This window comes from Drosophila gunungcola, chromosome 3R (assembly GCF_025200985.1).
Source record: "Drosophila gunungcola strain Sukarami chromosome 3R, Dgunungcola_SK_2, whole genome shotgun sequence".
Classification (NCBI taxonomy): domain Eukaryota; kingdom Metazoa; phylum Arthropoda; class Insecta; order Diptera; family Drosophilidae; genus Drosophila; species Drosophila gunungcola.
The window spans coordinates 5,933,971-5,961,536 of NC_069139.1; the positions used below are offsets into that span (position 1 = coordinate 5,933,971).

At 35.7% G+C, this 27,566-nt stretch overlaps 1 protein-coding gene across 6 annotated transcripts in view; it reads right to left on the reverse strand.

The window, feature by feature from the left end:
* Positions 1–25,603, reverse strand: part of LOC128252853 (tight junction protein ZO-1) — a 90,584-nt gene extending 64,981 nt beyond the window's left edge. For all 6 annotated transcript variants that reach the window (XM_052980983.1, XM_052980982.1, XM_052980991.1 and 3 more), the window contains exon 1: positions 24,468–25,603. In XM_052980983.1, coding sequence (XP_052836943.1) covers positions 24,468–25,008 — 541 coding nt within the window. In that variant the 5' untranslated portion in view covers positions 25,009–25,603. The remainder of the gene's footprint in view (positions 1–24,467) is intronic.
* Positions 25,604–27,566: the final 1,963 nt, after the last annotated feature.

The following is a 27,566-nucleotide window of genomic DNA, read 5'->3' on the forward strand; positions in this document are numbered from 1 at the left end:
ATATTAGCTTTTTTTTAAATAGCAGCAATCATTCTTACCACTAATTAAAACTAATTTGACAAGCTAATTTGTCTTTCATAACCATTTTAGCTTGTTTATCTAATGACAAAATTATTAGCATATTTTGGCTAAGAATTACTTAATCTCCGTCTCTAAATTATGCAATTAAATTTTGCATTTGCGATCCATAAATCTCATATTATAAATCTTTTTCAGTAGCTGACAGAGTACGTGAGCTGAAATCCCATTATGTGCTACTTCTCAAGTGGAATTCATAAATTGTGAGGTTGCTGACCAATTCATAAACAATACCGGGAGGTAACTGAATATCAACTTAGTGCCCCGCAGATCTCGGCACCTCTCTTTACTCAGAATGTGAATTGATATATCAGAAATGGTCGCAGCCACACCTGACATCTTACACACATCTATGTATGTTGTCACCTGTAATATAATACCCGAAGATAACGTGGCCACAAAATAACAATAAAAAACAATTTTGTATGCCAAGAACGTAAGCACAATAATATTATTTAGTTGTTTCGTTGTGTTTTTTTTTATATAGCCCGAGGCGGCAAATTGCAAAGCAATTATTCGAATCACACGTTTGGCGGCGGAGGTGGCGAGCGAAAATGTTTTGCATCGTTGCACCTGGAAAGGCGTCACAAATATTTACAATCCCCAATCTCTCAAAAGCGATGATGATAATTCTGATGATGTCATTTGCCCCATTCATTAGGGCCATAATGAAGATAAATTTGATTTTCTATACTTCGTCGCCTTTGTTTTAAGCTTTGCTTTGCTATTTGCCAAAAACTTTGGCTCCGGTTTGGGACAGCGACTACATATGCTTGGCTTTAATAAATATAAATCTGATTTTGGCTTTTTGCGAGTCCAGAAAGCAATATCATACCAATACCCTGTAAGTCAGGGCAAACGGTATATTTGTTTGGTGTCTATCAGGGAAACTATTAAAAAAGGCAGACATTTTAAAGTTAAGTTAAACAGATTTCCTTTTAAAGTATTAAATTTAAATTAAAAATAAGTAGATTCCCCGAAAAATTAATAAAAGGTATAAAAAAGCCTTTACTGCTAATTTTGAAATTTTTACTTGCTTATTTTTTTGTGCTTTTGGTTCAACTCAATTTTTGGCAAGACTCTGTGGCGCCGGTTTTATTTTGTGTATTTGTTTTGCTTTCCAGCTTATTTTTTCCTTTTCAATTATTTTGCGGTGATCAACAATATAAACATAAAATTGGCGCAGTGTAAATACCTTGGGGTAAAAAAAAATAAATAAATAAATTGACTCGCATAAGCGGAAAATCAAAATCTGCAATGTTGTCAATATATTTACTATTTTTATTTCGTTGAGGTTTTCTGTTGACTTTGCGCAATGGCGCAAAAAAGCGAAATATTTATAATTTTGGTGTTTTTGTGTTTCTCTGTCTAATTTTGCCACCTGCATTTTGACATATTTGGTGGGTTCGATTTCATGGCTTGAATTGGCTCGTTTTGCTGGCTGGCTCTTGCCAAGTTTTTGGGCAATTGATGAATTGGTTTTGACCAAATGCGTTAGCAGTCAACAACCACCCCAATGGCAGTATGGCAGTCGGCCGAAAGGGTGTCTCGAATTGGTCAGAAATGATTTATTAACGTGCTCAGTTGTTTATGTCGACTTAGGCCAGCCGCTTTTGGTAAAAAGCAAATTTGTTATTTAACAATTTCCAATTTCCAATGCAACGCGGTCCATTGCAATGCGATGCGTGTAAATGTTATAAGCCAATTTGACAATTTTCTTGTTCAATTTGTAATTCCAATTTTACAAGCCGAACAACTAACATTTTGATATAGTTATTAGATATGGTTGCGGATTGTCTGATCAATTAATTGTTCGAGTTGTATATGGCTGACGCGAAAAACGTTTGGTAATTTAGACATGGTTGAAATTTTTATATTGCAAACGATTTTTGAATTTCTGCTGTACCACGTCCATTATATGATGATTAACTAATCTTTAAAGTTTGAAAACATTAGGCACAATTTTTTTTTAGAGTCAAAGTCATCACCATTTTAGCTATAAAGACTATTCCAGAAGAGACAATTGACTATATCCTTCTTCGCTCATTTTTCCTATTTTTTTTTTTCATTTCCATTCTTACACAAAACACGTGCAAAAGAACACAAAACGAACCTGAAACCACAAAGCCAGAGTATAACAATAAGAATCATTATCAAATAGAGGAGGAAAGGAAAAAGACAGCGGCAAAAAATAAACAAAAATATCATAAATAAATGTTCAAATAAAATGGCAACAAAAAAGACAGCCATGGTAATCAGCAAAACAACAAACAATGGACTGTAAAAAATCGTAAGAAAATAAAACGATTGTTGGCCAAAGGTTTTTGACATCAGAACCGTGGAAAGCTTAACGATTATAATAAAACCATTTTGAAAGCATTTAGATTGACTACTGTATTCGGCCTTAAAACATTGTATAGCAATTTGCATAGGCGGTTGGATAAATTGCTCGGGAGCAATAAAAAACCGTAAAGATGCAAATTTTTGACTGAATGATTACCATCTATGAATTGTATTTATTGAGCATTGGATGTGATTCATTGAAGATGTTAAACTAATTTCATCTGGTGGTCGGCAAAAAGATTTAGATGCAAGAGTTGCCAATAAAATCTCATAAATCAACAGAACTTGTTGTGATTATAAATGCCAAGAACTTAATGTTTATGCCATAACAACACTTAAACATTTTTGCATATAAATTAACAAGCAAACATAAAAAATTGCTAAATGACAATTTATAATCATGTTTAATGTTTTTCAAAAGATATTTGAAAACGATTAAAATATCAATCAGGACTAAATAACCTTTACAGACTTATGTATAGGTCCATAAAATATACTATTACCAATTATACAGTAAATAGTAAAGGTGCATGTTAAGCAACTCGTATAACGCATTCTGTATACAGGCAATAAACCAAAACCGAGATCCGTGTTGTAATACCCTCATAAACCTTACAAATAATCAATGCTTTGTTAACGACATAACCATCTGACCGTGGCGTCTAACCATAAAAATGCAAATCTAAACCTTCGCACGGCAACGACAAAGAATTTCAAATAGATCTTCCATATAATTTATAACGAGACCTTACGTATTAAAAGGGGAATGTTATACGAAAATAAGCTCAAAAAGTTTAGATATAGTAATTTCTTGTTTAAAAAATGTTGCTTAGCGTTTATGGAGACATTAATAATCATTTTTTTAACAAAAGATTTTTGTTATAGCACATATAGGTCTTTAAAGTTGTTCCTATCTTACAAAGACCATTTAGTTCTGAGCACGCATTATTAAATTATAATAGAGTTAACGGATATCAACTAAGTATTACCTCGGACCAGTTTTGCGTAATGGCAAAAAAAGCTGCTTTTGTGTGATTGGAAATTGGCTTGGTTTGTGGACTTCGTCTCGGGTTTTCCTACTCCTGGGGCACGCGTGTCGCTTTGGACTTGGTACCCAACTGGCCTCCACAGCCCACTCCACCTCCCCACCCCCAAACTTTTTCAATCTTGGCTCAATTGTCTGCCTTCTTGAGCTCCAACTCCTCCTCCAATGATCTCGGGGAGTATTCAAAGCACGCGCGTTTACAAATTGAAAACTTGTTAAGTGCCAGGCCCGTCTTGGCCGAAACAACAGGTGAGCCGGGCCTGAATAGATGCACTCAAAACAATACATATTTTTAAGTAAATACATGTCAAATTATTTTGTCAAATATGTCTTATCTTGGAAGTTAGAAATATGTCTAAAACCTATAATAGAATCACTAAAGGTTCTCAATTTTTCATTCCTACTTATCAGGACAAGTACATTTTCTAATCGTTTTTGGTAATATTATCATGCTCCAAATACTTTTTACTACGGTAACACAAAAGGCTCCCAAACAAATTAGTCACAAAAACAGTTACTCAAAAGTTGACTCACTTAAAAATTGAGTTTTAATCTTGCATAAAAATATTATTAGTTTTAATGTATGATCCTATATTGAAAAAAATAATATCGAGTATGTATATTGTCTAACAACATTTAAGTTTAAGAGTCTTTCTTTCAGTGTCCCTTTTTGTTACTTGAATGTTTGCCTGGTTAGTTGGACATCTCCTGGCCCGTTGACAGATTTGTGTTGCCAATTTGCGTTGAAGTTGACGTTGGAGGCTTTCTGAAATTCGCTACCAAAAGAGTGTCGACTCTGTATCTTTCGGGCTGATAGAGTTGTTGACATTTGGCCGCTTTGCTTGTGGCCCAAAGTTTATGCAAATTTCGACGAAGTCAAAGCCAAAGGGGCACTGCACACACCCACACCCAAACCACATAATGGGAGTATACATACCTGCAAAGAAAAAGAACAAATAGAATACATTAGAATGTTATAGATACTTTTAATGATTATTTTGTGGCATGGAAATTGGGTTAACGCATTCTTGTCGGCTCTTATTTTTCGGTAAACATTTATCGAGTGTTGACTGCTCGGTCTACCTGGCTAAGCAATTGCTTTGATTCTTCGGAAAACATAAACATAATTTTTTCGGTTTCCCCTGCAGCGCAATTGACCCAGTTCTCTAATCGCTGTGCACTTTGGGGCACACACATTTCCACAGTCGATTAAGTGGCCCTGCACTTTGCTCTCAATGCAATCACAGTCGGCGAGTTTCGACTTAGGAATCGAATTGAGAGCTGGGGAAAATGCAGTTTACACTTGAGCAACACTTGAGTTGCGTCTAAACAAAACGTTTCCTACACAAAAATATTTTAAGTGCATTGGAAATGTTTTTCTTTTGAGTGGGAGAAGTGATTGTGGGCGAAATCATATGGCCCGTTCAATTGGAGTTATGAAAACAGGCGAAGAGCCAGCGTCTTAATTGCAAGATAATATTATTCTAAATGGGGTATCTCCATATTTTATAAAGGCTTCTTAAAATCAATGCATTTTTTGTGTTTTACAGACTACAAACTGGTAATACTTTTACCATACTGCAATTCCTAGCTCACATGATATAACTATAAATTTATTTTCCAACCTCAGTAAATCTATTGTGTATTCAGTTACTATAACTTCCACCGCAATCTCTTGCAAATCACAATTCATCATTTATTGCAATTTTAGCTTATCCAATTACACAAACAACGAGCAAAAGGAGTTCTACAACAAAACCACTCGGAGGCGGTTTTTACATTGATGTGCAAGCATATATAAACGGGTATATATGTATATGGAAAATATACATTTATGTTTAAGAAGGGCTCAACGAGGGCTGAGTACAGTGTGCCGTCGACAAAGTGGCCTGTAAGTAAGCCCAATTGACACTTGAACATCGTCAGAAGCCGGCGGTCTGGGCCATCAACGTGGTGGGTTTTCCACGGACACGGATTGCGTCCGTGGTGGTGGTTACTCCCCATCCTCAGCCGCTGCCCTTTCTCCCACTCGTGTCCATTTTGGGTTGACGTTTTATTTGATTTTACGCTTGGTTGCATTTTTTTGCACTCGTCTCGAATCGAAATGGAATGGAATGGAGTGGTGGCGAGAGGGGTGGAGTGGAGTGGACACTCGATATGCATGAGCCTAGGCCATCGATTTTCAAGTGTGCTCTATGATGTGCACTTAGAAAAAAGGAGCATTATTGCCAAATAAATAATTTTACATGAAGTTAATTTTGTTCCATTTTATTTCTGTATATTAATATTCGATTTTCTGGCTTCTGTAATATTGTTAATTGGTTTGTTGCATCATTTTATATTTTTAATACTATTATATCAGAATAAAAGCAATTACTACATTTTTCCCAAGTGCAGGCCCTTTCTTATCCATATTGCCATCTCGATGCCTAACTCAACTGCTGCATAATTTATAACTATGACACTAGCCAACGCTAGAACAATGCCCCAAGATTAATGGTCAGGGGATGGCTTGCATGTTGTGAGGTGGACAGGATGTGTTTGAGAGGATGACACTTGGCTTGCACTTCTACCATTTGGAAAATTCATGGAAATTGCCTGCAATTCCTGGCCGAAAAGTGTCTCGCTCATGTTTAAATGACTTGGATATTTCAGGAATAGGGATACGGATAGCATGACACCGGAATACCCGGGGCATCACTTAGTTGGACACGTAATTTACGGCCTGGGTATTCGTACAACTTCATTAGGACGACTTCCATTCCAACACCTCACTGCAGAGCCGCATTGTCTGGGATTGTCTGTCAGATGATGGTGTCCAGAAAAAAAAACCCAGTCCCTAATGCCCTGTTCTGCACTTGACATTGTGTGCTCTGTGGAGCAAAATAAACTAACAGGATTATTGCGGCAACTGCTGCTCCTGCCTTTTGTAATCCTTTAATGCAGGGCTCTTTACCCTTTTGACATACCCGCTAACCTCGGCTGCCTTCTTGTGGCAATTGTTCGCCAGCGACTCCATGTGTATGCAAATTTATTTACATACTGTGCTAAAAATATACTTTTTTACCATATACAAAGGGAGCTAGGAAAAACAAAGCAGTGTGAGGTGGTGCAAAGAGGGGGAAACATGCAACACGCCACCATGCACAAGGACAATGACACCAATCACAGGTAAGTCCTTCTTAGCTGAAGTTTAAATTGCTTTCAGGCTTTTAAGCTAGAAAAATGTTTGCTTTACTGCAGCTAAGCCTTATCAGGAAAATCAAATCAAATTTACCTAAAATAAGGAACTAAAATCAAAAAATAAGTGTTCATAAATATTATACCAAAATTTATCATCGATTTAAGTTTTTAAATTAGAGCAAAAAGCGGATATGACAATATGATTTATATTAACTTTACTAGTTAATACTTCATCAAATCTAAATCTAATCTCTTCATCTCAAATGTTGTACTAAAAATCCTTGATCAATTACGAATAAGAAATGTCCAATTAAATCCAAATTGATGTCAGATTACACTTTATTACACCAGATTATCTAGTAAATTCGCAGCGTGTGATCTTAACTCCAAACGAAAAATCTTCGAATTTAACTTCAAAAGAAATCAAATAAAATAAAAGAAAAACCGGAATAAAAGCTGAACAGTTGCCAAAAAAAATTAACTCAATTTTTTTTTGCTCCCAATTGCATTTGGATTTTCCATTCAGGAAAGAGTTAAGGAAAAATATTGTCTACTCATGGCGAAAAGTAAAAATCGAACAAAAGCTGACAGCACAAAACGCTGAAATACACGAATAAGAAAAAAAACAACACATATAAGAAATCAACGAAAAAATGTAAATGTGCCACGATTTCGAAATATGCACAAATGCATTTAATGGATGGAGCATGCTGGATGTAAAAATAGAAGAGCTTACAAAGGGAGCACTGCTCGACTGAGCGGATATTTATACACAAAGTCGGACGGGGAGTCTGGGGCACTTGTTTTAATTTTATTTTCCAACGGATTGTTGATTTGCATTCGAAGTTCTCAACTCGAATTGCTTCGATTCGGTCGGCGGCTATTTCATGGAACTGTGGCACGTGGCACCAAACCAAAAGAAAAAAATAAATTCATTTCATACTACATATCCAAATAGCCCGCATGTGCATCTGCTCGTTTTTTCCCCTATTTGGAGTTTTTCCGCGCCTTGGCATCTGTTTTACATTCTTGACAAATTAATAATAATTACGCTTTCCAATTTCACATTAAGTGAATGTTTTTCACTCGCCCTAACACGCCCCCTTTTCTAATTCGAATTGCGTTTGGTTAAATTTGATGGATTTGCTAACATTTTTTTTTGACAGTTTTGGTTGGCGTGATGTGGGAAGAAAACTGAGGAACTTAACTAACATGAAAGGGTTTTATAGTCCAGAGATTAGGCCTGCATGGTGGTTGAGATTGGCTTCGGTTGGTAATTTGTTAAACATGAAATGTACATCAATGGGGTATATCCAAAAAAAAGGGTAATAAATCAGAATATACATATGGAAACTTAAAATTAAAGGGTTAAAAATTAAAGTGTTTTTTAATTCTTGAGTAATTTAAAATAGTTTTAAAATGCACATCAAATTTAAAACCACTTCCCCTATAGCTCAAAGTTTCCTAAGCCCACAAACTATTTTATCAACTGGAGCCAACTAAAGATAAACATTAAGTACTTAAAATTTACATATTTCTTTATCCTCAAAACCGATCCAAGGACCGTCTTTTACCTGGAAGAGTTGCTTTTGCTCCTGCGAAGATATAAATTACCGGCGAATGAGGTAGACAAAACGCGATTTCAATAGAATCCAAAAAGGTTGAGGCAGGAAGAATGGTAGTAATCCCCAGGCATTTGGTGGCTAAAGTACTTCCATGCGGTTCTGGCTCTATCGATATGCATCTCGGCCAAAAACCGAAACGAACCGAACTGAACTATGCAACTGCAACTGCAATTTATACCACTTAGGCACTAAAGTTGCACCATTAAAGCCAAAAAGGCGTTAACCTGACTCCTTCTGAACTGCATAAAAAATGCAAACGAGGCTGCTGCAAATGTTTTATGGGCTTCTGTTTCGCTTCTACTCGGCCACAACCGCAAAATGCAGAAAAAGAATAGAAAAAAACGACAAAAAAGATGGTCTAAAACCGGAGAAGCTAAAACGTTTTGGCCAAAATAAGCTGATGGAGAGGGTTGAATAAGGGGATGTTCCTTTATCCTGGCCAAAAACGTTATACCATTTCAGCATTTTTACACTCTCTTCGCTTTTTGCCAACATTCAAAATGTTAATTCCTTTCAGTGGTACTGAACCGGATTTTTATCAGGACGAACAGGAGCTGTTCGTACTAGAATAACCAAGGAAAATGTTGTCTGTTGTGGTAGTAGAATGAGTACAGGAAAAACACTTCCGTTTCCTCTTCCAACAAAACGTGGCTTTTAGTCCCAATAGTCTGTTCATTTAGTTTGGGCTCCTGTTGAGTTTTCCCCATATACATATTATTTATTAAATCCCCCTCTACAATATATTATATTACTTCACATTTTTAAAAACTCATTTATTATCTGGGGTGCTCAACTTTATAATAACTGAATTTCCGTCATTTAACTTCATTGCACCGAAAAAATATTGACTTTTAATAGCCTTGTTGCCTCGGGCAGTGCGCTTCACTGTGGGCGCTGACTTGTTGAAAAGCTGCCTTAAATTATATTATACCATATTTTTATACAAAAAATATGAAGCTTGGCTGATTAAAAAAGTCGAAAAGAAGGGGAAAGCTAATTGACAGTAATGAAATTCAGCTCAAATTAAATTTGAGCTGAGTAGTCATCAAATTTGGGTGCGTAATAAGTGGATTCTCAAATTAGTCGAGTTAACTAACCATGGCTAACCATACTTATTAGGTGAGGTAATAAAATAAATAGAGATTACGTAATACAAAAGCCAAAAAAAGATATTTTTCGATTTTGCTAACAATTCTAGTTTGTGATTTATTAAATTCAATACAAATACATGTAATATTGTAATACAGGTAAGATTTAAGAAATAACTCCAACTCGGTAAATACCTATATAAAATATTATAACAATTTTTTTTAATTATTTAATTTTTATAATTCCAATTATTTTTTAAGCCTCAACCACCCAAACACCGGCCTCTTTTTGGCCTACTAACAGCCCACTGTACAGTGAGTACTGGCCAACTTGGTGGTGGATGTTGAGTGCTTTGCCATTGGGAGTCACAAACTGCGAGTATGCAAAAAAGAAAGACCAAAGGGGCTAAGGAAAGCGGAGGGAAAGTGTGGGTGCCAAACAACATGTGTATGGCCCGCAAAACTACAACAAAATCAGAAACAACTACGAAAACAACAACATATCGGCAACAACAATATCATCAACAATATGGAGGTAAAACTACTTCGACATCGATGTTTGTCGATGGTCGTCGTAATGCTTTAGTTTGGCGCCCACTCGGCTATCGACAAGCGGATGGAAAAATTGGATAAGAAAACAAGCTTGCACTAAGAAATAATATTAATGCCATATCTATTTTATATTTGTATATATTTTTTATCAGAAGTTCTTTCCTAACTAAAAACTTTATAATACAGCAACTAAAAAGAAACTTTTTGATTTAACAAGATTTACATTTAAAATACTATTTATATTATTATTATTGATTTGCCTTAAGTATTATTTATGTACTTGCATATAAAGTTTGCAGTTGGGAACTTTTTTTTTCTTTGTGTAGGCCTTGGGGAGCTGGAAGAGGGTTTCCATATGTGGACAGCATGGGCTGACCAAACTGACGTACTAACTATATGGCAAGCGTGGTCGTCTGGGGATTTCTGGGGACTTTGGGGAACTTCGGGGACAGGTGAGAGCACATTTACATGACGCGGCGAAAGTGAAACGCGCCCGAGGCCGTGATTAGATGCAGATGCAGGTTCCTGCTCCCCAATGGCGGACATGCGGCGACAGGCAACGTCAGCGGCATTTGACATGTGTTTGATTGGACGGACAAAGGAGCAAAGCCTCTATTCAAAAGGAGCAGCGGCAGTAATGGAAACATGCCTTGTGTGCGAAGCCTAAAATACCCTTATAGTTGTACAATTATTCAATTCTTTAAGTTTTGAAATGTATGCATCAAGCCATTTATTTTCTTAAACTTGTACTTTAACTATAATTGAATTCTTAACTTCTTTAAGTTTTTTTTTTTTAATATATAATTTTAAGAATGGATAAGGGCCTTTTAGTTTATCAAACTCTTATCTGTCTTTATATTTTAATTCCATAGATATGGTATTAAGGAAATCACTTTAATTTCTGCATATATTTCAATCAAGTTTAATTCTGCTAGACAGCAATTCTACTATATTTTAATATTGTGTTGATTGATAAATAACTTGTTTTATATACCCTCCCAAAGAGTATATCTATCGGAGGAAAGTCAAAGTCTTGTGGCTGCCATTTTTACAGTGGGAGTCGTAAGATGTCTGACTGGCGGGCACAAATTAATGCTCATAGCGGAGTTGCCGCCGAAGTCAGGAAGGTGGAAGTTCCAAGTCAAGTAGCACGGGCTTCAGTCGCCCCGGTTCCCCTTTTTTCTCGATGTTTTTGTGAGCGATGAGCCGACAAGGCGTGCCCGACAGCAGCCAAAAGACCAGCATTGCACACTGATGATGTTGCTGCTGCTGCAAATGCAGACTGATGTTGCTGGTGTTTCACTTGCAGTTGCTGATGATGGCGGCAGTCGCTCAATCAGCTCAAACATCTGTTGCCAGCAGCTAACGTGACATGAGAAGTGACATGAAGGCGGTCAAAAGCGGCGTTTTCAGTTGTCCTTATAATTTGCATCGGAAAAAGGAAAATCGAGGAAACCACCGATTGAATTTTGCGATAATTGCACTTAGGCACTTAAAGATTAATAGACAATCTAACCTGCAAAAGTCAAAGTTTTATGTTCGACTTTATACCAAAATCAAGGTTAATTACCTCGAATCACATTGCTTTTGTGCTTGCATTGATGTGTTTTTTTTGTTTTATACCTTACAAAAAATACAATCTTCCACTTTAGAGTCTTACGAAAATTCTCCCACACCCACCAAAGTGTTTGTTTTTCCTCAACATAGACCAAAACCCCTTTTGCAGCCTACTCTTCTGATTCGATCACTTCACTGAGGGTATTTGTGGCATGTATTTTCGTTATTCAGAAAATCAACTCAGGCATGAAAATGCATGGCGATGAATTGTAATTTATAGCAATTTCCTTCTTGCTGTGACTGCAGTTTTCGTGTTTAGCTCTATGATATGGAAATTTTTACGGCCAAGGAAAATTTATTAATTTATGCAACACTTGGGCTTATATTTATTTGTTGTTGTTGCTGGATGTTGATGCTTTGGTATGATTTTACGCTACATTTGGCTGTTGCGAGCAGAACAATTTATTAAGTCTTCGATGTGGTTGAGTTCGCTGAGGTTGGGTTTGCAATGAATTAATTTAATGACGGAGGGGAAACGACACGATAACACACACACCACGCACTCTGCCCCCTTCGCATGTCATCTAATTGCTTTTGGTTTTGGTTTCTTTACTTGGAATTTGCTCTTGTTTAGTCGCCACCACTTGTGGACACGCCTACCGCCCCCAATTTAGAATGTGTGTGTAAAGGCACAGAGAAAAAAATGAGGTTTTAAATTGACATCTACGGATTTTCTTTTAACAAGGTTGGAAGCAGATAGATTTGAAACGGCTATTATCCCAAATACTATTGTAAGATAATCTACTTTAGGATGGTTTTACATTTATTTTTTATTAAAGATTTATGAGAAGTATTTCTAAAGACAATTTTTCTAATTGACAAACAAATTTCATAAACATTTTTCCCAGTGCATATCTTTTTGTAGGCGTCCGTTTCCTGCTGCACGCAACGCACACAAATGCACTCATTTCCATGTTGGGCGTCGTGTAATTTTCATGATTTCTGTTTTCCATCTCTTGTTGCAGCTTTTTTTCGAGACTGTTATACATATCTTGTTATTAGCGCTCTAATGAACCTCTTTGAAGCTGCCAATCATCGGATGAGGAGTTTGTGGGGGCAGTAGAAACACACATCGTATCCATTGCGGCTAGTTAACACGAAAAAATAAGGTTTCCGCGGGCTCAAGTTCACATAATCGGTGGCCAACCGATATGCATCCGAGTGTACAAGTGTGCGAGTTCGTGTGGGAGGCGTGAAAAGTGGGTTTTCTTCGCCTCTTCTGCTGTTTTGTATTTTTCTTCATTACTCATTTAAATTGGTCATTGACACTGGTCAGTTGCCAAGAGAAAAGGGCGTGGGTAAATGGTTTATAGAGGAAATATTTTAAAGTTATTAAGCCCATAGATGAGTCGATAGAGTCAATAAAATACTTGTGACAATAAGCTCATATTTAACATAGGAAATAAATAAATATCACAAACAGACATGTTAATCTCATTTCATTTTTTAAACATTGGATCTTGTTAAAAATATAAACTGATCGTCTAACTTTTTATTGAGCTCGCCTTGTCATAAGTCATCAGAGCTTTGTTAACCCTGAACTTCTTATCACATCAAGTCGGTCGCATTGATTAAGTTAATCTTTGAATGCAATTCATAATTGAAAGGCTTCATAAGTCGACAAATCACACATGAATACCCACATTGTTGTTCAATCATTATACATAAATTCCCCAGTTAATAAGATTCCTGTCCCTCGGCAATAAAAGCTGATCCACTAGAGTGTTCCCTGTGGTCGAGGATCAGCAGACGCATAATAAATAACAATAATTGTGCGAAATTAAATTATCAATTGCAGACAGAAGCCATAAATAAATGATGAGTGCAAGTTCTGACTGTGTGAACCGAAATGTTTCAGACAGTCAAAGAGAAATTGCATTTTCCCACAGGACAAATGCAAAGTTGTATGGGGTGGGGGTGGAAAATTGCATGCAATAATTGCACAGCGAGTGGTTTTGTGGCCACGCAGCGGAAGGGAAATTTCGTATTTCCGTTTCACAGTTTTGGGATATGTGGGCACGTGCAAAGAAAATATTTACACACCCGCTGGTGTTTCATTTCGTTCCCTTCTCATTTATTTTCCCCTAATTTTCCTGCAGAATAAATGGAAATGTGCGGATATTGCTGGCCATACATCACGCCCTGTTTGCTATATATGTATATTCGTTTGCCAAAATTACACATCCAGCAAAGTAGTCATGCATTTATGCAGATTCATTTGCAATTTCAACCTACGGTGTATGTGCTTAGTGCTTTTTTATAGAGTCTGCCTATATTTGTTAGTGAAACTTAAACTAAAACTGGTTACGTACAAAAGTGTTAATCTAAAATATTTCAATATTTAATTTTATTTATTTATTGACTGAAGCCTAAACATTCTAACTTCCTATCCACCGCTTTATTCCGATTAAAATAATCATTGTAATGACGTCAATGCGTTGCTGGCAACGCCAACACAAACCTACTATACTTATTGAAATTTTGTGTCGCCAGCCACGCCTCGTCATCAAAAGTTGCTCTAATTTGCCATTGTATTGCGTTTTGTATTGAATTTATTACGTTTGCCAACACATGTGTGTCACATGAGGCCCAAACTAATGGCTTCCAATCAGCGATGTTTGTTCAATGTTTTTTGCGGTGGCTGCGACAGGTGCAATACAGCGTAAAAAAGCGGGGGAAGTGAGTCAGTAAATAAATAAACTGAGGTTAAGCATTCGTTACGCCTACCAGTAGATCAATGCTGAAATAAAGCTCGTAATTAAGGGTCCAGCTACGGCCAGAAATTTGCATTCAATGGAGTCGAAAATTAATTAAATTAAAACACAGCCGAAATCAAACTGGCCAATTGCATTTTTAATCAATTTATGTATCAATTCGGTAAAATTGCTTTAAATTCAATTTACTTCCCAAAGAGTGGGTATTGAAGTGGTATAAAAATAAAATTCAAAGTGGTATAGGAAATAAATTTGAAAGTGGGTTTGTACAAGGCTGAATAACAGCCAAATATTAAACAATACCCGTGTTATTTAAATAAATAAAATCGCTATAAATTTGCATAAATTAAGCTCTAAAATAAGCATGCAAAATCTCAGATAATTTAATCAAAGTCCGAGTGATCTTCCCATAAAAATGTGTATGTACTTTGTGACGCCAGGCTGGATCTTGATTAATATAGATCAAATCAAAGCAGAACAACCAGAACAAGTCTACTGTGGCGTCTGACGTCCAGCTGCTTCAATTAAGAAATTTCATTAAAGCCAAGAGGAAAAAAAAAAGAAAAGAAGCCAGCCACCGAAAGAGAGAGTGGAAGAACGTGGAAGAAGTGGTCTTCTGGGGAGGAAAAGATTCGGGATGGGGGGATCCCCTGAACTTGGAACGGCCGTCGATGATTGAGATAAACAACGCAGGTCCCAGGTCCAGCGTATCCAACAAACTCTCGATTCTCGATTCGCCGGAAGCTGCTTGCACTCGCGCACATAAAATCACAGTGGCGCCCCCTAGCCCCTCTATAAAGTGTTTACGAACCTATCCTGAACACTGCAAAAAAAAATCTTAACTTCCTCATAATACGTGGCAATATACCAAAGGGTTAATTAACCATTTACACTGCTGTTTTAAATAAATTATTTACAACGCCTTTCCCTATAATCTGTACCCAGCTTATGATTATAATGTTTAATTTCTATTTTTCAATTTACATTTGTTTAAGCTTTGAGCAAAAATTGCTCAGTTATGTTTTTTTAATAATAATGTAGGTATACAAAAAATATTTTTCAGTTTTTTCAGTGCAACAGTTTTGCTATGATATAATTTAAAAAAAAAAACTTGATTAACATCTCACAACTAGTTAGTGCAGCCCAACGACGATTCAACTTATTTTTTCAACTTAATGGTGATTGATAATCATATAAAAAATCCATTTCATCCTGATTTATGCTCGGTGCAAAATAGCAGCAACTGAAGTTGAACGATATGTTGGAAAGGGGAGTTATTGCTATTGGTATGCCATGTGTAAAACCAATCATTTTTACGTGGTACATCTGTAATTTATAGAACACTTTCAAAGTTTTGATATAATAAGTTAATTGATGTTGAAGGAGATTTATTTAATTACCCACAACCTAAAGGTTGTTTATTATTTTAATATTTATTATAAAAAAAGGTTTAGGTAAATTCTTATTTAATCCCAAAAAAAAAAGTATTTTACTTTCAAAAAACCTGGTTTGCTCATCTAGTTATAACTTCCCAAAACCCAATAGCATTAAATCATAGTGTCAGAACTCCATAAACGGAAGAACTTTTAATCTTTTGATAACAACAGATCAATTTATCTTCCACTTAGTTCCATTCAACACCGCATGTGAAAGTCATGAAAAATTGAATTAATTTGAATTTGAATCGATTAACTGACTATTCATAAGCAAAATCCAATTTCCAAATCATTTCGAAACAACTTGTTTTCTTTGGCTTGGCCAAAATGCATAAATATATACAGCCAAAATTGGTTTATTTTTTCGCACTGCCTTCATTTTGTTTTCTTGGGAGCGTTTCAACAATTTAACGCCATAAACAATTTTTTGTGGATTTGCCAAAAGTCAGCAAAAAAGTCTTTTGCTTTGTTTATTTATGAAAGAGCTGCCGTTGATTTTGGGGCCGTCTTCCCGGGAAGTTCAACATCAAAGTTGTCTGGAAGTTTGCCATGGTTTATGTGGATATGAGGTTCTCGGGGAATCTGACCCACTGTAACCATAAAGTTTGTATTACCATTTCCGCCTAAGGCGGCATAAAATGCTGTCACTCAAACCGCAAGCTGACCACACAGCGAGAATAAAGGGGGGAGGACAGCTGGTCAATGGCACACTCCTCTGTGGTATCTCTGTCAATTAAAGTTGAACTGCAGATGACCCTCTAAAACCTCATAGCCAACGAAAGAAATGAGGGATAGAAGAAGGCAAATACAAAGTTAACAAAATCATGTTCATTTTCTTTTTTTCTTTGATTTGATTAAAAGTAAATAAATTATCGATAACCATATCACATTACTGTTTGATGATACTCGTTCCCTTCTCAGTTTTTTTTTTTATTGGCATTTTAGGGTCTTTGAGTTAATGGAGTATTTAATTGTATATTGAAAGCATTTTGTTCGCTGCCTGTTAAAGTGATTTTTTACGGCCTCCTCCACCCCGGAGATTAGAAATATTGTTTTAACGCTCCTAAGATAAGAAACATGTATATTGAGAAAGAAATAAATCGTTCTATGTTTTGTTCATAACGAGTATAAATTACTTTTAAATTTAAATCAGAACGTTTGACAAGTTACGTTTCTTGTACCAGTCAAGGTAATTCACACTTCCATATTTCATGTTTCTTTTTTCAATGTCAAATTTTCGCTTTGATTTAATTGAATTATAAACTGAGCTTGGGCGTTTTTTACTCAGCCTTGAAATTAATGGTTTATTCAAATTTATTGGATTTATCTGGCTTACAGTAGCTATCGAGCGTAGCAAATTTCATTTCGACTTGTTGACATTATCTGAACTTCCCCCTCCACCTTCAGCTTATATATTTCCCTCATTTAGTTGTCATCATCATCATTATTGGGGGGATAGCTAAACAAAGGCCAACAACAGGAAAAGCAACAATAAAGGCACTTTTTGCGCAATTGAAAAAAGAAAGTTTTTGCGAAATTAGACTTTGTTTTGAACAGAAAATTGTTTAAATAACAAAAAAAAACAGAAAAGCGAAAAAAACATTGCGGTCATTGTTTCTGCGTGGTACAACTGCGAAACACATTTTAAACGGTCCCCAAAAAAGGTAAAAAATCAGCAAATAATAGCCTAGATACAGATGAGTGGATGAAAGTGCTTGTAATTTGAAAATAATTGAGTCCGAAAAAATCTGAAATGGGGCAACAATCGGCATAGCTCAAATGAACACTCATTTCTCCTAGAAATTTTTACTATTTCAATCATTTTTGCTGGCCTCAATTTAATATTTTGGTTTTTTAATTTCTAGCATTCGTCGATTACTTGGTCCATCATAAAATATAAAACCATCTAATCAATGAAGTAATTTAACAACCATTTATTTAATAAATAATTGGCAAGCAATATGAGGTGCTATTCAATATTCGAACTCTACCCAGTCAAGCAATGAAAGCTTCATTAGTCGACGGGTATTTATATACCCAAGATCAACGAAGCGTTAAATCAAACATTTGGCCAGTCAAACATCTCGATCAAACTAATTAATCATAATTTTGAACAACGCAAAAAGACACCAGTAAAAATCAAAAAAAGGTCGCAAAACGAATTTCAATGATTTCAGTGTGGTGGGATCAATGGTCCACCAAGATTGAAAGTTCAATACCGGGAAAAAACCCATAAAGAAGTAAAACACAAAAAAGACTTTAAATGGGTTGGGCAAAACGCAGTGGAGCGGCTAAACAGATCGATCTTGTTGATGCATTTCCTAATGCCAAGAAAACGGGGAACGACCATTTAAGGCGCTCTCATTGAACAGAACACCAACTATGAATATGAATGAAACTAACCATGTTGCTTGGACTTCGGATTTGTAAATTAAAGCTAATGACTTGTACAAAAAGGTATAGAAAAAGTGTAAGATTTGAAAAAAAAAAAATGGGGAAGAAAATCCCCAGGGAACGAAGATGATTCTGCATTCGGCTCTGTTGTGGTTGCTGCCGGTTTGAAAGCAGCGGGTCAAAATGCAGTAAACACAACGGCTCTCCTGTTTTTCTTCACCTTTTCTTAACCATTTGGGGTACAGTGATCTCCAAAGAAGTTAGACTCGGAAGAATTATAAAATTCCTACAATTATTGGTATAATAAGAAATTTTATGCACCTTTCATGTTTTAAATTAAAATTTTTAATGAGGGATTAATAATAATTAAGTAAGTGTTGCATAAAGTCATCTATAAAAAACATTTAAATGTATAAAATATATATATGTCTTATAAAATTCTTGGAATTGCTGTTTTTCTTATTTTCAGTAATTTTATATAAATAAGTCAGTTTATATTTATCGAAAGACTCCTGTTCGGACAGGGACGACCAGCGGAGAAACAGTTAAAGCGGCTTTCAGCTGCAACCACTGCAGCAACTTGCAGCTTGCAGCAGACGCCAGCAGTCTGGAACCGATGGAGCAGTGCCTGTTTTTGGAGAATGGCTTTACGGCCCCCGTGAGTCATAGTTTCTTTGCCCATTTTCGTTAACTTCTCTCGTTCTTTATAATCAGAACGAGTGTGGAAACGGCAAAAATGGCCAATAGAGAGTTAAACAAGTTACCTGTAGGGTAGGGAAATGGGGATCGCGGGCTGATTGCGTGACAGTTGTGTGGGTAATCGGCTTAGCAGACTGTCCCAGACCTCATACCACGGATCATAGCTTGCGATCAGCTACCGAAATGAATAATGATTTAATGGGGCAGACGCAAGGGAAACTAAATTGTAATCACGGGAGTCGCTATTATTTGTCATCAAGAAAGGCCACCCAAAAGATCTAATTCAATTTAAATTTAAAGCTGAAGAAGTTTAATTTCATATGGACAGAACTAGTTGGTGTGGGTTTCCATTTAAAAACATTAAAAAAAATTAACACATTTTCTTGAGATTTTTTAAGAGGCACAAGTCATTGGTTTTTAAACCACTACTTCAACAAAGTTTGTTGCATCTAAGTTAAGATAAGCCGGAATTAAAAAGCGTTAAGTGAAGCCAAGAAGCAATATACATACATATATCAAAAGTACAAACGATAGTTGGTAGATTGATCTTTCCTGCGATATGATTATAATAATTACTTCGAAACAATTGTTGGACTTTAAGTTACATTTTATAACAAAACACATAGATGAAATGTAAGTTGCTTTTTAAGATCCGGTTTTTTAATGAGCTCAGAACGCAATGAATTCCGATTACTACCGGAGGTAAACGAACTAATGAGTAGTCGACCCATTTTGCAGTTTCTTCCACTACTTTCCTGGTCATGAATTTGAAAATCAATGACGACCAGTCTTCAGATCCTGGGCCACAAGACCGAGTTTCCCTCCTCGATCAAAGTGCAACGGAAGAGAGGTTGGAAAATCAAAACGCAAAAGGCAACAAACAACAACAAACCTCAAGACCTACTTCAACCGAGAAGCAGCGAGAACGAGATGGCAGAAGAAGTAGGACAAAAGTAGAAAACAAAAAGTCGAAAACAGGATGCGCGCATGCGCAGTAGAAACGAAACGAAATGGAACGAAACTAAAGGTGAACATCATTATCATCGAAATGGAAAAAAAAAAACACAAATAAGAAGAAAAAGCGAAATCAAAGAACTCAACAAATAAAACATAAAAGGAAACGATTCTCAGGGGCAGTGCAAACAGCCACAAAAGATGCACAGAACACGATAAGGCGGATCAAAAAGGAAATAGGGGGAATGAGGATAAGGGAGTAAAGATACCGAATGGAGGGGACAAATGGGAATGGCAACGATAAACGTCATCGGCCAGATTATGCTGCATAAATTATCAAATGCAAAAAGACACTACCAAAAGGGAGCGCCGCTCAAAAGTGGGAAGAAATCCAAATGCGAAGAGAGCCAGACATTGCGCGCTGTAAATAATTGTAATTTACGTGAAGGGTACTGACTCTACCCTCGATTTTACTATTATGGTTAAGATAATAGTAGCGTTAACATGATTTCTCAACATTCTAAGATCAAATCTAAGAGAATAACTAAAAAAGGCGTACAATTTATTAAATGTTGCATCTGTTTGGTTAAAAAGACCATTCCATTTTTAGAAACTTATTTTTTTTTTTTTAAATAAGTGTGTTAATTTAATAATAAATAAGATTTAGTAAAGGTTGGTAGTCCCATTTTTTTACTAAAACAAGGTCAAATGTTTTTTGGCCAAAAACTTAAAAGCAAAAATTTCTTACCGATCCGTTCAAATTCAAACTACAGTTGTTGTAGTGAAAGGTTTCAGCATTCTTAGCCAATTTGCGCAAGACAAGTAGTATTATTATATAGTGAAGATAACGCTGAAAGCCAAGTACTATTATTTTCACCTGAGCTGTATGTTCTACCTACCTGAGCCACCGCCGCGGCAAAGGTAAAGAAAACCAGGAGGATGAGGTAAAGAAAGGAGGGAGGAAAAGAGGGAGGCAAAAGCAAAGCCAGAACATCACGTACAAGAAATTAGCAAACACAGAACCAGCTAACGAAGGAGAGCAAAAGAGAGTCTAGATGAGGAGGAGCTGAAAAAGTCGTAAAGAAGTAAAAGCGAAACGACTGCGAAACGGATTATGATGTTCCCCAACCTGATCATGATGATGATGAATGGATTGGTCTACGACACACATAGATGCCGGGAAAACAGGGGGAAAAAAAGGCGAACAGGAAAATAGCCTGCGGGGGCAGTTGGACAAATGGAGTTACTAAAAAACAAGAAGGAAAGCAAACTTCGGCAAGCCGAAGTTCATATACCCTTGCAGCTATTGCATTAATTAAATACTTTTGAAAACATTTAAATTATGATTTACTTGAGTATGTGCTAAAAAACAACATTGAAACTATGATTATTTGCAGCTCAATTATTAGATAGTTATTTTATATATTTTTATTATTTCTATGGGAGCTATATGCTATAGACGTCCGATTTTGATAAAATTTATACCATAATTCTGAAATAATTAAACATTGCTATATGTCGAAGAACTAAACAAAAAATTAAAAAACAGAAAAGTTATAATTTTTTTCATTTATTTTTCCGATTGTTCCTATGGGAGCTATATGCTATAGTCGTCCGATTTTGATGAAATTGAAACCGTAATTCTGAAATATTAAACCATTACTATATCTCGAAGAACTAAACAAAAAATTAAAAAACAGCAAAGTTATAATTTTTTTTCATTTATTTTTCCGATTGTTCCTATGGGAGCTATATGCTATAGTCGTCCGATTTTGATGAAATTTAAACCGTAAATCGGAAATATTTTACCATTACTATATGTCGAAGAACTAAACAAAAAATTAAAAAACAGCAAAGTTATAATTTTTTTTCATTTATTTTTCCGATTGTTCCTATGGGAGCTATATGCTATAGTCGTCCGATCCGGCTCGTTCCGACTTATATACTACCTGCAATAGAAAGACAACTTTTGGGAAAGTTTCATGCAGATAGCTTTAAAACTGAGAGACTAGTTTGCATATAAACGGACGGACAGACGGACAGACGGACATGGCTAGATCGACTCTCCTAGTGATGCTGATCAAGAATATATATACTTTATAGGGTCGGAAACGTCTCCTTCACTGCGTTGCAAACTTCTGACTGAAATTATAATACCCTCTGCAAGGGTATAAAAAAAATAAATAACCACACCAACACACTCACATGACAAGAACATGAACATGGACCACGCGTAACGCGTTCTCTCTCACTCCTCACCTTCCGTCTCTTTCTTTTTTCTGTAATCGTGGCCGGAATCGTAAAACGTGATCGAGGGCTTTATGTGTACAATACGTTTCGCCATGGGTCTGTTTTTGTTTTTGTTTCTATAATGTTCTTGTTTTTCAGTTGGCTTGTTCTTGTTGTTGGCACTTTTCAATGCTCTACAAAAAGCCAGGCTTGTGATTCATAGGTTAAGTTCCTGGAACGATCTAAATAACCCTAAGCAATACAACTAAATTCAATCACAATTTAACCATCTAGCCCGCTTCCATCAAGTTTTTATATCACATTAAATCCACTAATCCTTATATAGTGATCATGCTGTGTTCCAAAATGTATCTCTATTAATATTAATTTAGGAGGTACTCTAAAAAATGTATCTTAGGGATTTATGGAACATCGTTCAATTAATAGCATCTCATAAATCAATCAAAATGTACTTAGTTCATTCGATTCAAAATATATCTTTGTTATTTTTATATGTTATTTTTTTTTTAATTTATATATTTAATACCCATTGTTCCTAAGAAGAGAATTTTATTTGTGTCTGCGGCGCCCCGAAAAAATTTTAACTTCTTAGGCTATAATCCGTCTAAGTGTAAGTCTTACTTATTTGGCTCTTATGCTCTTGCTTTGGCTGAATCTTTATTTTTCTATCTTCAATGTTGTATGGATCTTGTATCTAAATGTATGATTATTTTGTTTTCTACTCCCTCCGGCCAAAAACTTTTTCATTAGAGCGGAATAAAACAAGCGAAATCAAAGAACAACAAAGGTTCTTTTTTTGTGTTGTTTTTGTTATTTTAGCTGCTTTCAGCTTGTAATCTCAATTTTCGGTTTTAGCTGTTCAGATTGTTCCAAACACCCTCTTCTTTTCCTGTTTTCTGTCTTTTGGTGGGGTAATTTACAAGTCTGGGCAGCAAAATTTACATGCCGACATTGATTTGTTGTTGTTTTTGTTGAAACTGTTGTTGAACTGTTGTTGTTTTTGTTGTTGTACTCTTTTGGATGGGCTTGGCTACGAATGTTGAAGTTGTGGGTCAATGAATCAGAGTGTGGATGCCGCAACAGCTGTGCGAACTTTTGACGGATCGTTTTGGTTGAAGTTGGCAAAGAAATGGGAGTGGATATAGGAAAGATGCTCAAGGTATGACAATCACTCTTTAATGGAATGTGGGAGAAGTTGATAGTCCCAGCTGTATATCGTTCTCCATAATATATAGAATATCTCATTTCAGTTTATATATAATTATAAAAATATTTAAATGGAATGTGTGAGAAGTTTCACTACTTATTATTATAAGCAAATTTATACTTTTCAAAGATATGTAGATAATCCTCTATTTGTAAAGATTGTAGTTATATTTATATGGATTTGATAAAAACCTTCAAGTGATTAATACTGAGATCTTGTTAATAGATAAAACTTATTAAATCTGGCATTTTAAGCTTGCAAAATCAATTTAATAAAAAAGATTTCCTAATCCTATTAATCTCAATGTATTAGGAAAAGCATAAAAGATGTCTCAAGTACCACATCAGAAATTCTTTTTTTTTTTGTTATCATTTTTTTTTTGACGAACCACAAATCAAGAGTTTTCTTATCAACCACAAATGAATACGTTTCTTGGATTGTTCATCTTGCGGTTGTTTGTTCTTTTTTCTTTCTTTTATTTGAATTTCTAACCTCTGAAGAAGTGATAAGAGTTTTTTACGGAAAATTGTATTTACTCTTACAAAGTGTGAATTCTTTTAAAACGCGCTTGAAGTGGCACCTGCCACCTCATAAAACGAATTTGCATAAATGCTAAGTCTCCATAATCAGCACAATAATCTGAAATAATGCCAATTATTATTAACGCGCCACTGTAAATGGCTGGTGTCCCGCCCACTCGCACACCTTCTAAGCCAACTCCCACGTTACCATGGGCAAAAGAGCAAAGGCGACAAAAAAAAATTCGAAGAATTAAACAGTGATCTCTCCAAAATTGGTACTTAGAATTATACATTTCCCAAAAAAACTTAAAATAAAGTAGAGCAATTTTTATAATTCCAAGCTTGGACTACATAAAATTTGTATTATACCAAAGTTAAAAACAATAATTAACCAGTGCTCCCTGTAAGGCAAAACCAATTAGCAGAGATGAGAAATTCGAGAACCGATCGCGAACATTTACGTGAATAATTTACAGCTGAGATACGGGCTACTAAAGCTGCCAACGCATTGTGGGATCAGGTAGATCATACATAACCGGTTAAGAGAGGGTGTTTTCGTGTTTCTTAATCGAACGGCGGTTTCTACACAATAAAAAACATAATATTGCGATTTTATTTAAGTGTATAACACTGTTTCAAAAAAATCCTAAAGGTGTTCGAGTAAGTCTAATATGTTTTCTGCAAACGCTGAATCAAACCAAATGGATGCCCTTTGTTGGTAATAGTTTTCCACTGTGTACAAAAAGGAAAGGGGTACTTACCGCTCTTGAGACGATCGTTAATTAGATCCTCGATCAGCTGCGGACACTCGCACTCGATGGCGTAGCAGAACTGCTTGAACTTCTCGAATCCGTTCTTGGCGATGATCTCGATGAGATTGGAGCACTGGAGTCTTAGGATTTCGGCGTCGTTTAGTCCAGAGCATAATCCGCCGCCAGAGGGCGTTAGTGAGCGGCTGTCGCAATTGGCGTCTCCGTTTACACTTGCGCACCGAGAGGATCCACTGCCCCCGCTCCCTGCACTTCCCCCACTTGCCGTACTACCACTGCTTGCAACGGCACTTAGTTTCCTCTTGGTGAGAGAGGGAGCACTGCCAGGAGGCTCCACTGTGGCAGAGGCGGCGGTCGAGGGCGTCGGCGTTACGGCATTGTACGGCTTTAACAGTAGATCCTCTTCCGACTGGCTAAGCACCGAGTTTTTGACCAAAACCGCTAGCAGATCGGTGCTCCCCAAATCCAGCATTATGCGCTCCGTATGACGGGTGAGTAAAGAGCGCACCTCTTCCTCTTCCTCGCGCGTCATCTTGAGTTCTTCCGTTGTTAACTGTTATTTTTACTGTTATTTATTGCACCTTACTGGTACACAATCAATTCACATTGCCAATTTTGCGGCATTTTCGTATTAGATTTACTTGATTATATATTTTGTATTCACTTTATTATAATTTTATGTAAGGAAACTTTAATTTATTTGATTAATATTGATAGTTTAATTATTTCACTTAATTAGATATTGTTATAAGTTTTGGTGTTTGTTTGCTATTGTGGCTTTTGCTCGTTATATTTTGCCAAGAAAATTGCCTTTGTTTTTTATTTTTCACTATAATTTTATGTATTCCTTTTGTTTTATTAATATATAGAATTAGATTCCAGGTGTTTCAATTTCTTCTTGTTTAAGACATTGGTTTTTTCACTTTAACACAGAATACACATAAAATTGCGCGCCATTTATTTTGCTTTGCCGTTCGCTCTATAAACTTATAAACTCGTGTGGTGGTCAAACATAATATATTTTTCGAGATCAAACATTTATATTTTTACCGGCACTTTATCTTATTCGTCTTACTGTTGATATTTTAAAAACGCATAAATCGACGGCTTTCGGACCGCGCGTTCAGCTCGGCGCTTGAAAAAAATTACCGAGTGGGTAAAGATGCGAGTTGCTTATATAGATTTTAAGACCCCGACTCAAACATTTTCTCCCTGATTTGCTCTCTCTCAAAATGGTCTCAAAGTACCCTGTAGTTGGGAGGTATGCTGTATATGTCCTAACGGGTTGAACGGATAATCCTGTTCACAGTATTGCTAGATATTGATTTAAATTGTAATGAAAATAAATACTTAATAAACAATTATTAACAGTATAAAAATGTTACTTATACGTGTTTTTGCCCATATACTAAATACATAATTTTCCATAAAATATAACTAATAAATAATAATAATGCTTACAAGAACTATTGCCAGCTACATGATTAATAAATAGATATTAATGACTCAATGTAATTTTCGATTTTGCTTATAACAATTCTTTTACGTGGTATCCACTAGTCAGTATACACTCCTTCCTAATTTGAGTGAATTTGAGCGCGTTGTGAGCGAGAGTGTAATGGAAAACCGGTATACAATGAGTGCAAAGATTGGCTGAGAGAGGAGAGCGAGATAGTTGTAATTGCTTTTGATTGTTAATGCAGTTTTACACTGCAGCTGCAATGAGCGGATATATACATATGTGTGTGTGTGTGTTTGTGTGAAACAAAATCAAACAAAATAATTTTGTTTACTTTGCACTCTCTGTGTTTTTCTCTCTCTTGTAGCTTGGTTTGACTTTGCCATAACAATTGGCTTTGTTTTTGACTTTGCTCAAATAAATAAATACAATTTTATTTATCTCAAAATGTAACTTCAAAATATCATAATCTAAAAATTGTGTTTTATTTGAAAGCTTTCTTGTAAACATTCATGAAATATATATATATTTCTTTAAGAAATATTGAGATATAAATAAAATAGTTTATTTAAACAATATTAACATTCAAATTTGTAAGTTAAAAATGAATTGGAAATATTAGGATGCGAATAAAATGCCATAATATTTTTGTAAAGGTTTTAAGTTAAATAAAATGTTTTCAAGTAAAATTTACAGATAACCAAAATAATTTGTATTTTTTAATCTTGCAAAGTAAATATTGAATTGAACGGGGAGCCTTCGGTCGAAACAGCTTCGAATTACCATATCGTGTGGGCATTAATGAGGACTCTCTCGGGGTTCAAAAACCGGAATCGGAAGCAGTCTTACGGTCCTCGACACCTAGCCTTGATTAATTGGCAACCGGCCACACACTCAGCCACATGCTTAGCCGTTTATCTCGAGTGCTTTGCCATTTTACAATCTGTTGGCCAACTTGTAACCGGTCATCACTAAGGGGCTAGCCAAACACTGATCAAAAATTCAACCAAAATTTAGAATCCTTTAAATTAACTGACCTTAATTTTATATTTAAGAATTTGTTTACATTTCCAATTGATTCCAAACAAAGCATTTTCTTTAATTTAAAAACTATTCGGAATATTGTATTAACTATTCAAAATATATTGCATTTTTTTTTTTTGGAAATAGTGAAATAGTGCTTAAGAAAAACTTGTAAACAAAATATCCGATATCGTAATGGATTTTTTTTGCTAATGGTATTAATAAGAAAAGTTTTTATGTTTTCTTAGATTTTAGGCAAGTGCTTAGGTAAAACTTATATAACAAATTTCTGATCAAATTGATATATTTTTTTTGATAATGTTCTACTAAAAATTGTTTAAATTACTTACATAAGGAAAATTGTTAAATTTTCTTAGATTTTGTTTCCTCTGTGTAACTCCACATACAAACAATTACAGAAAGGCTCTAATTACGTGTGTTTGAATTGCGGCGCCCTGATTAAGGCCCCTTTGCAGGCCAATCGATGACTGCAGCGGAATAATAATAACAGATGTTGAGCCAGACCCTGGAAACGGATAAGGATAATTGAGGGAAATTAGTGACGGAGCTGCCGAACGGTGATCAGATTCCAATAAGGTGTACTATAG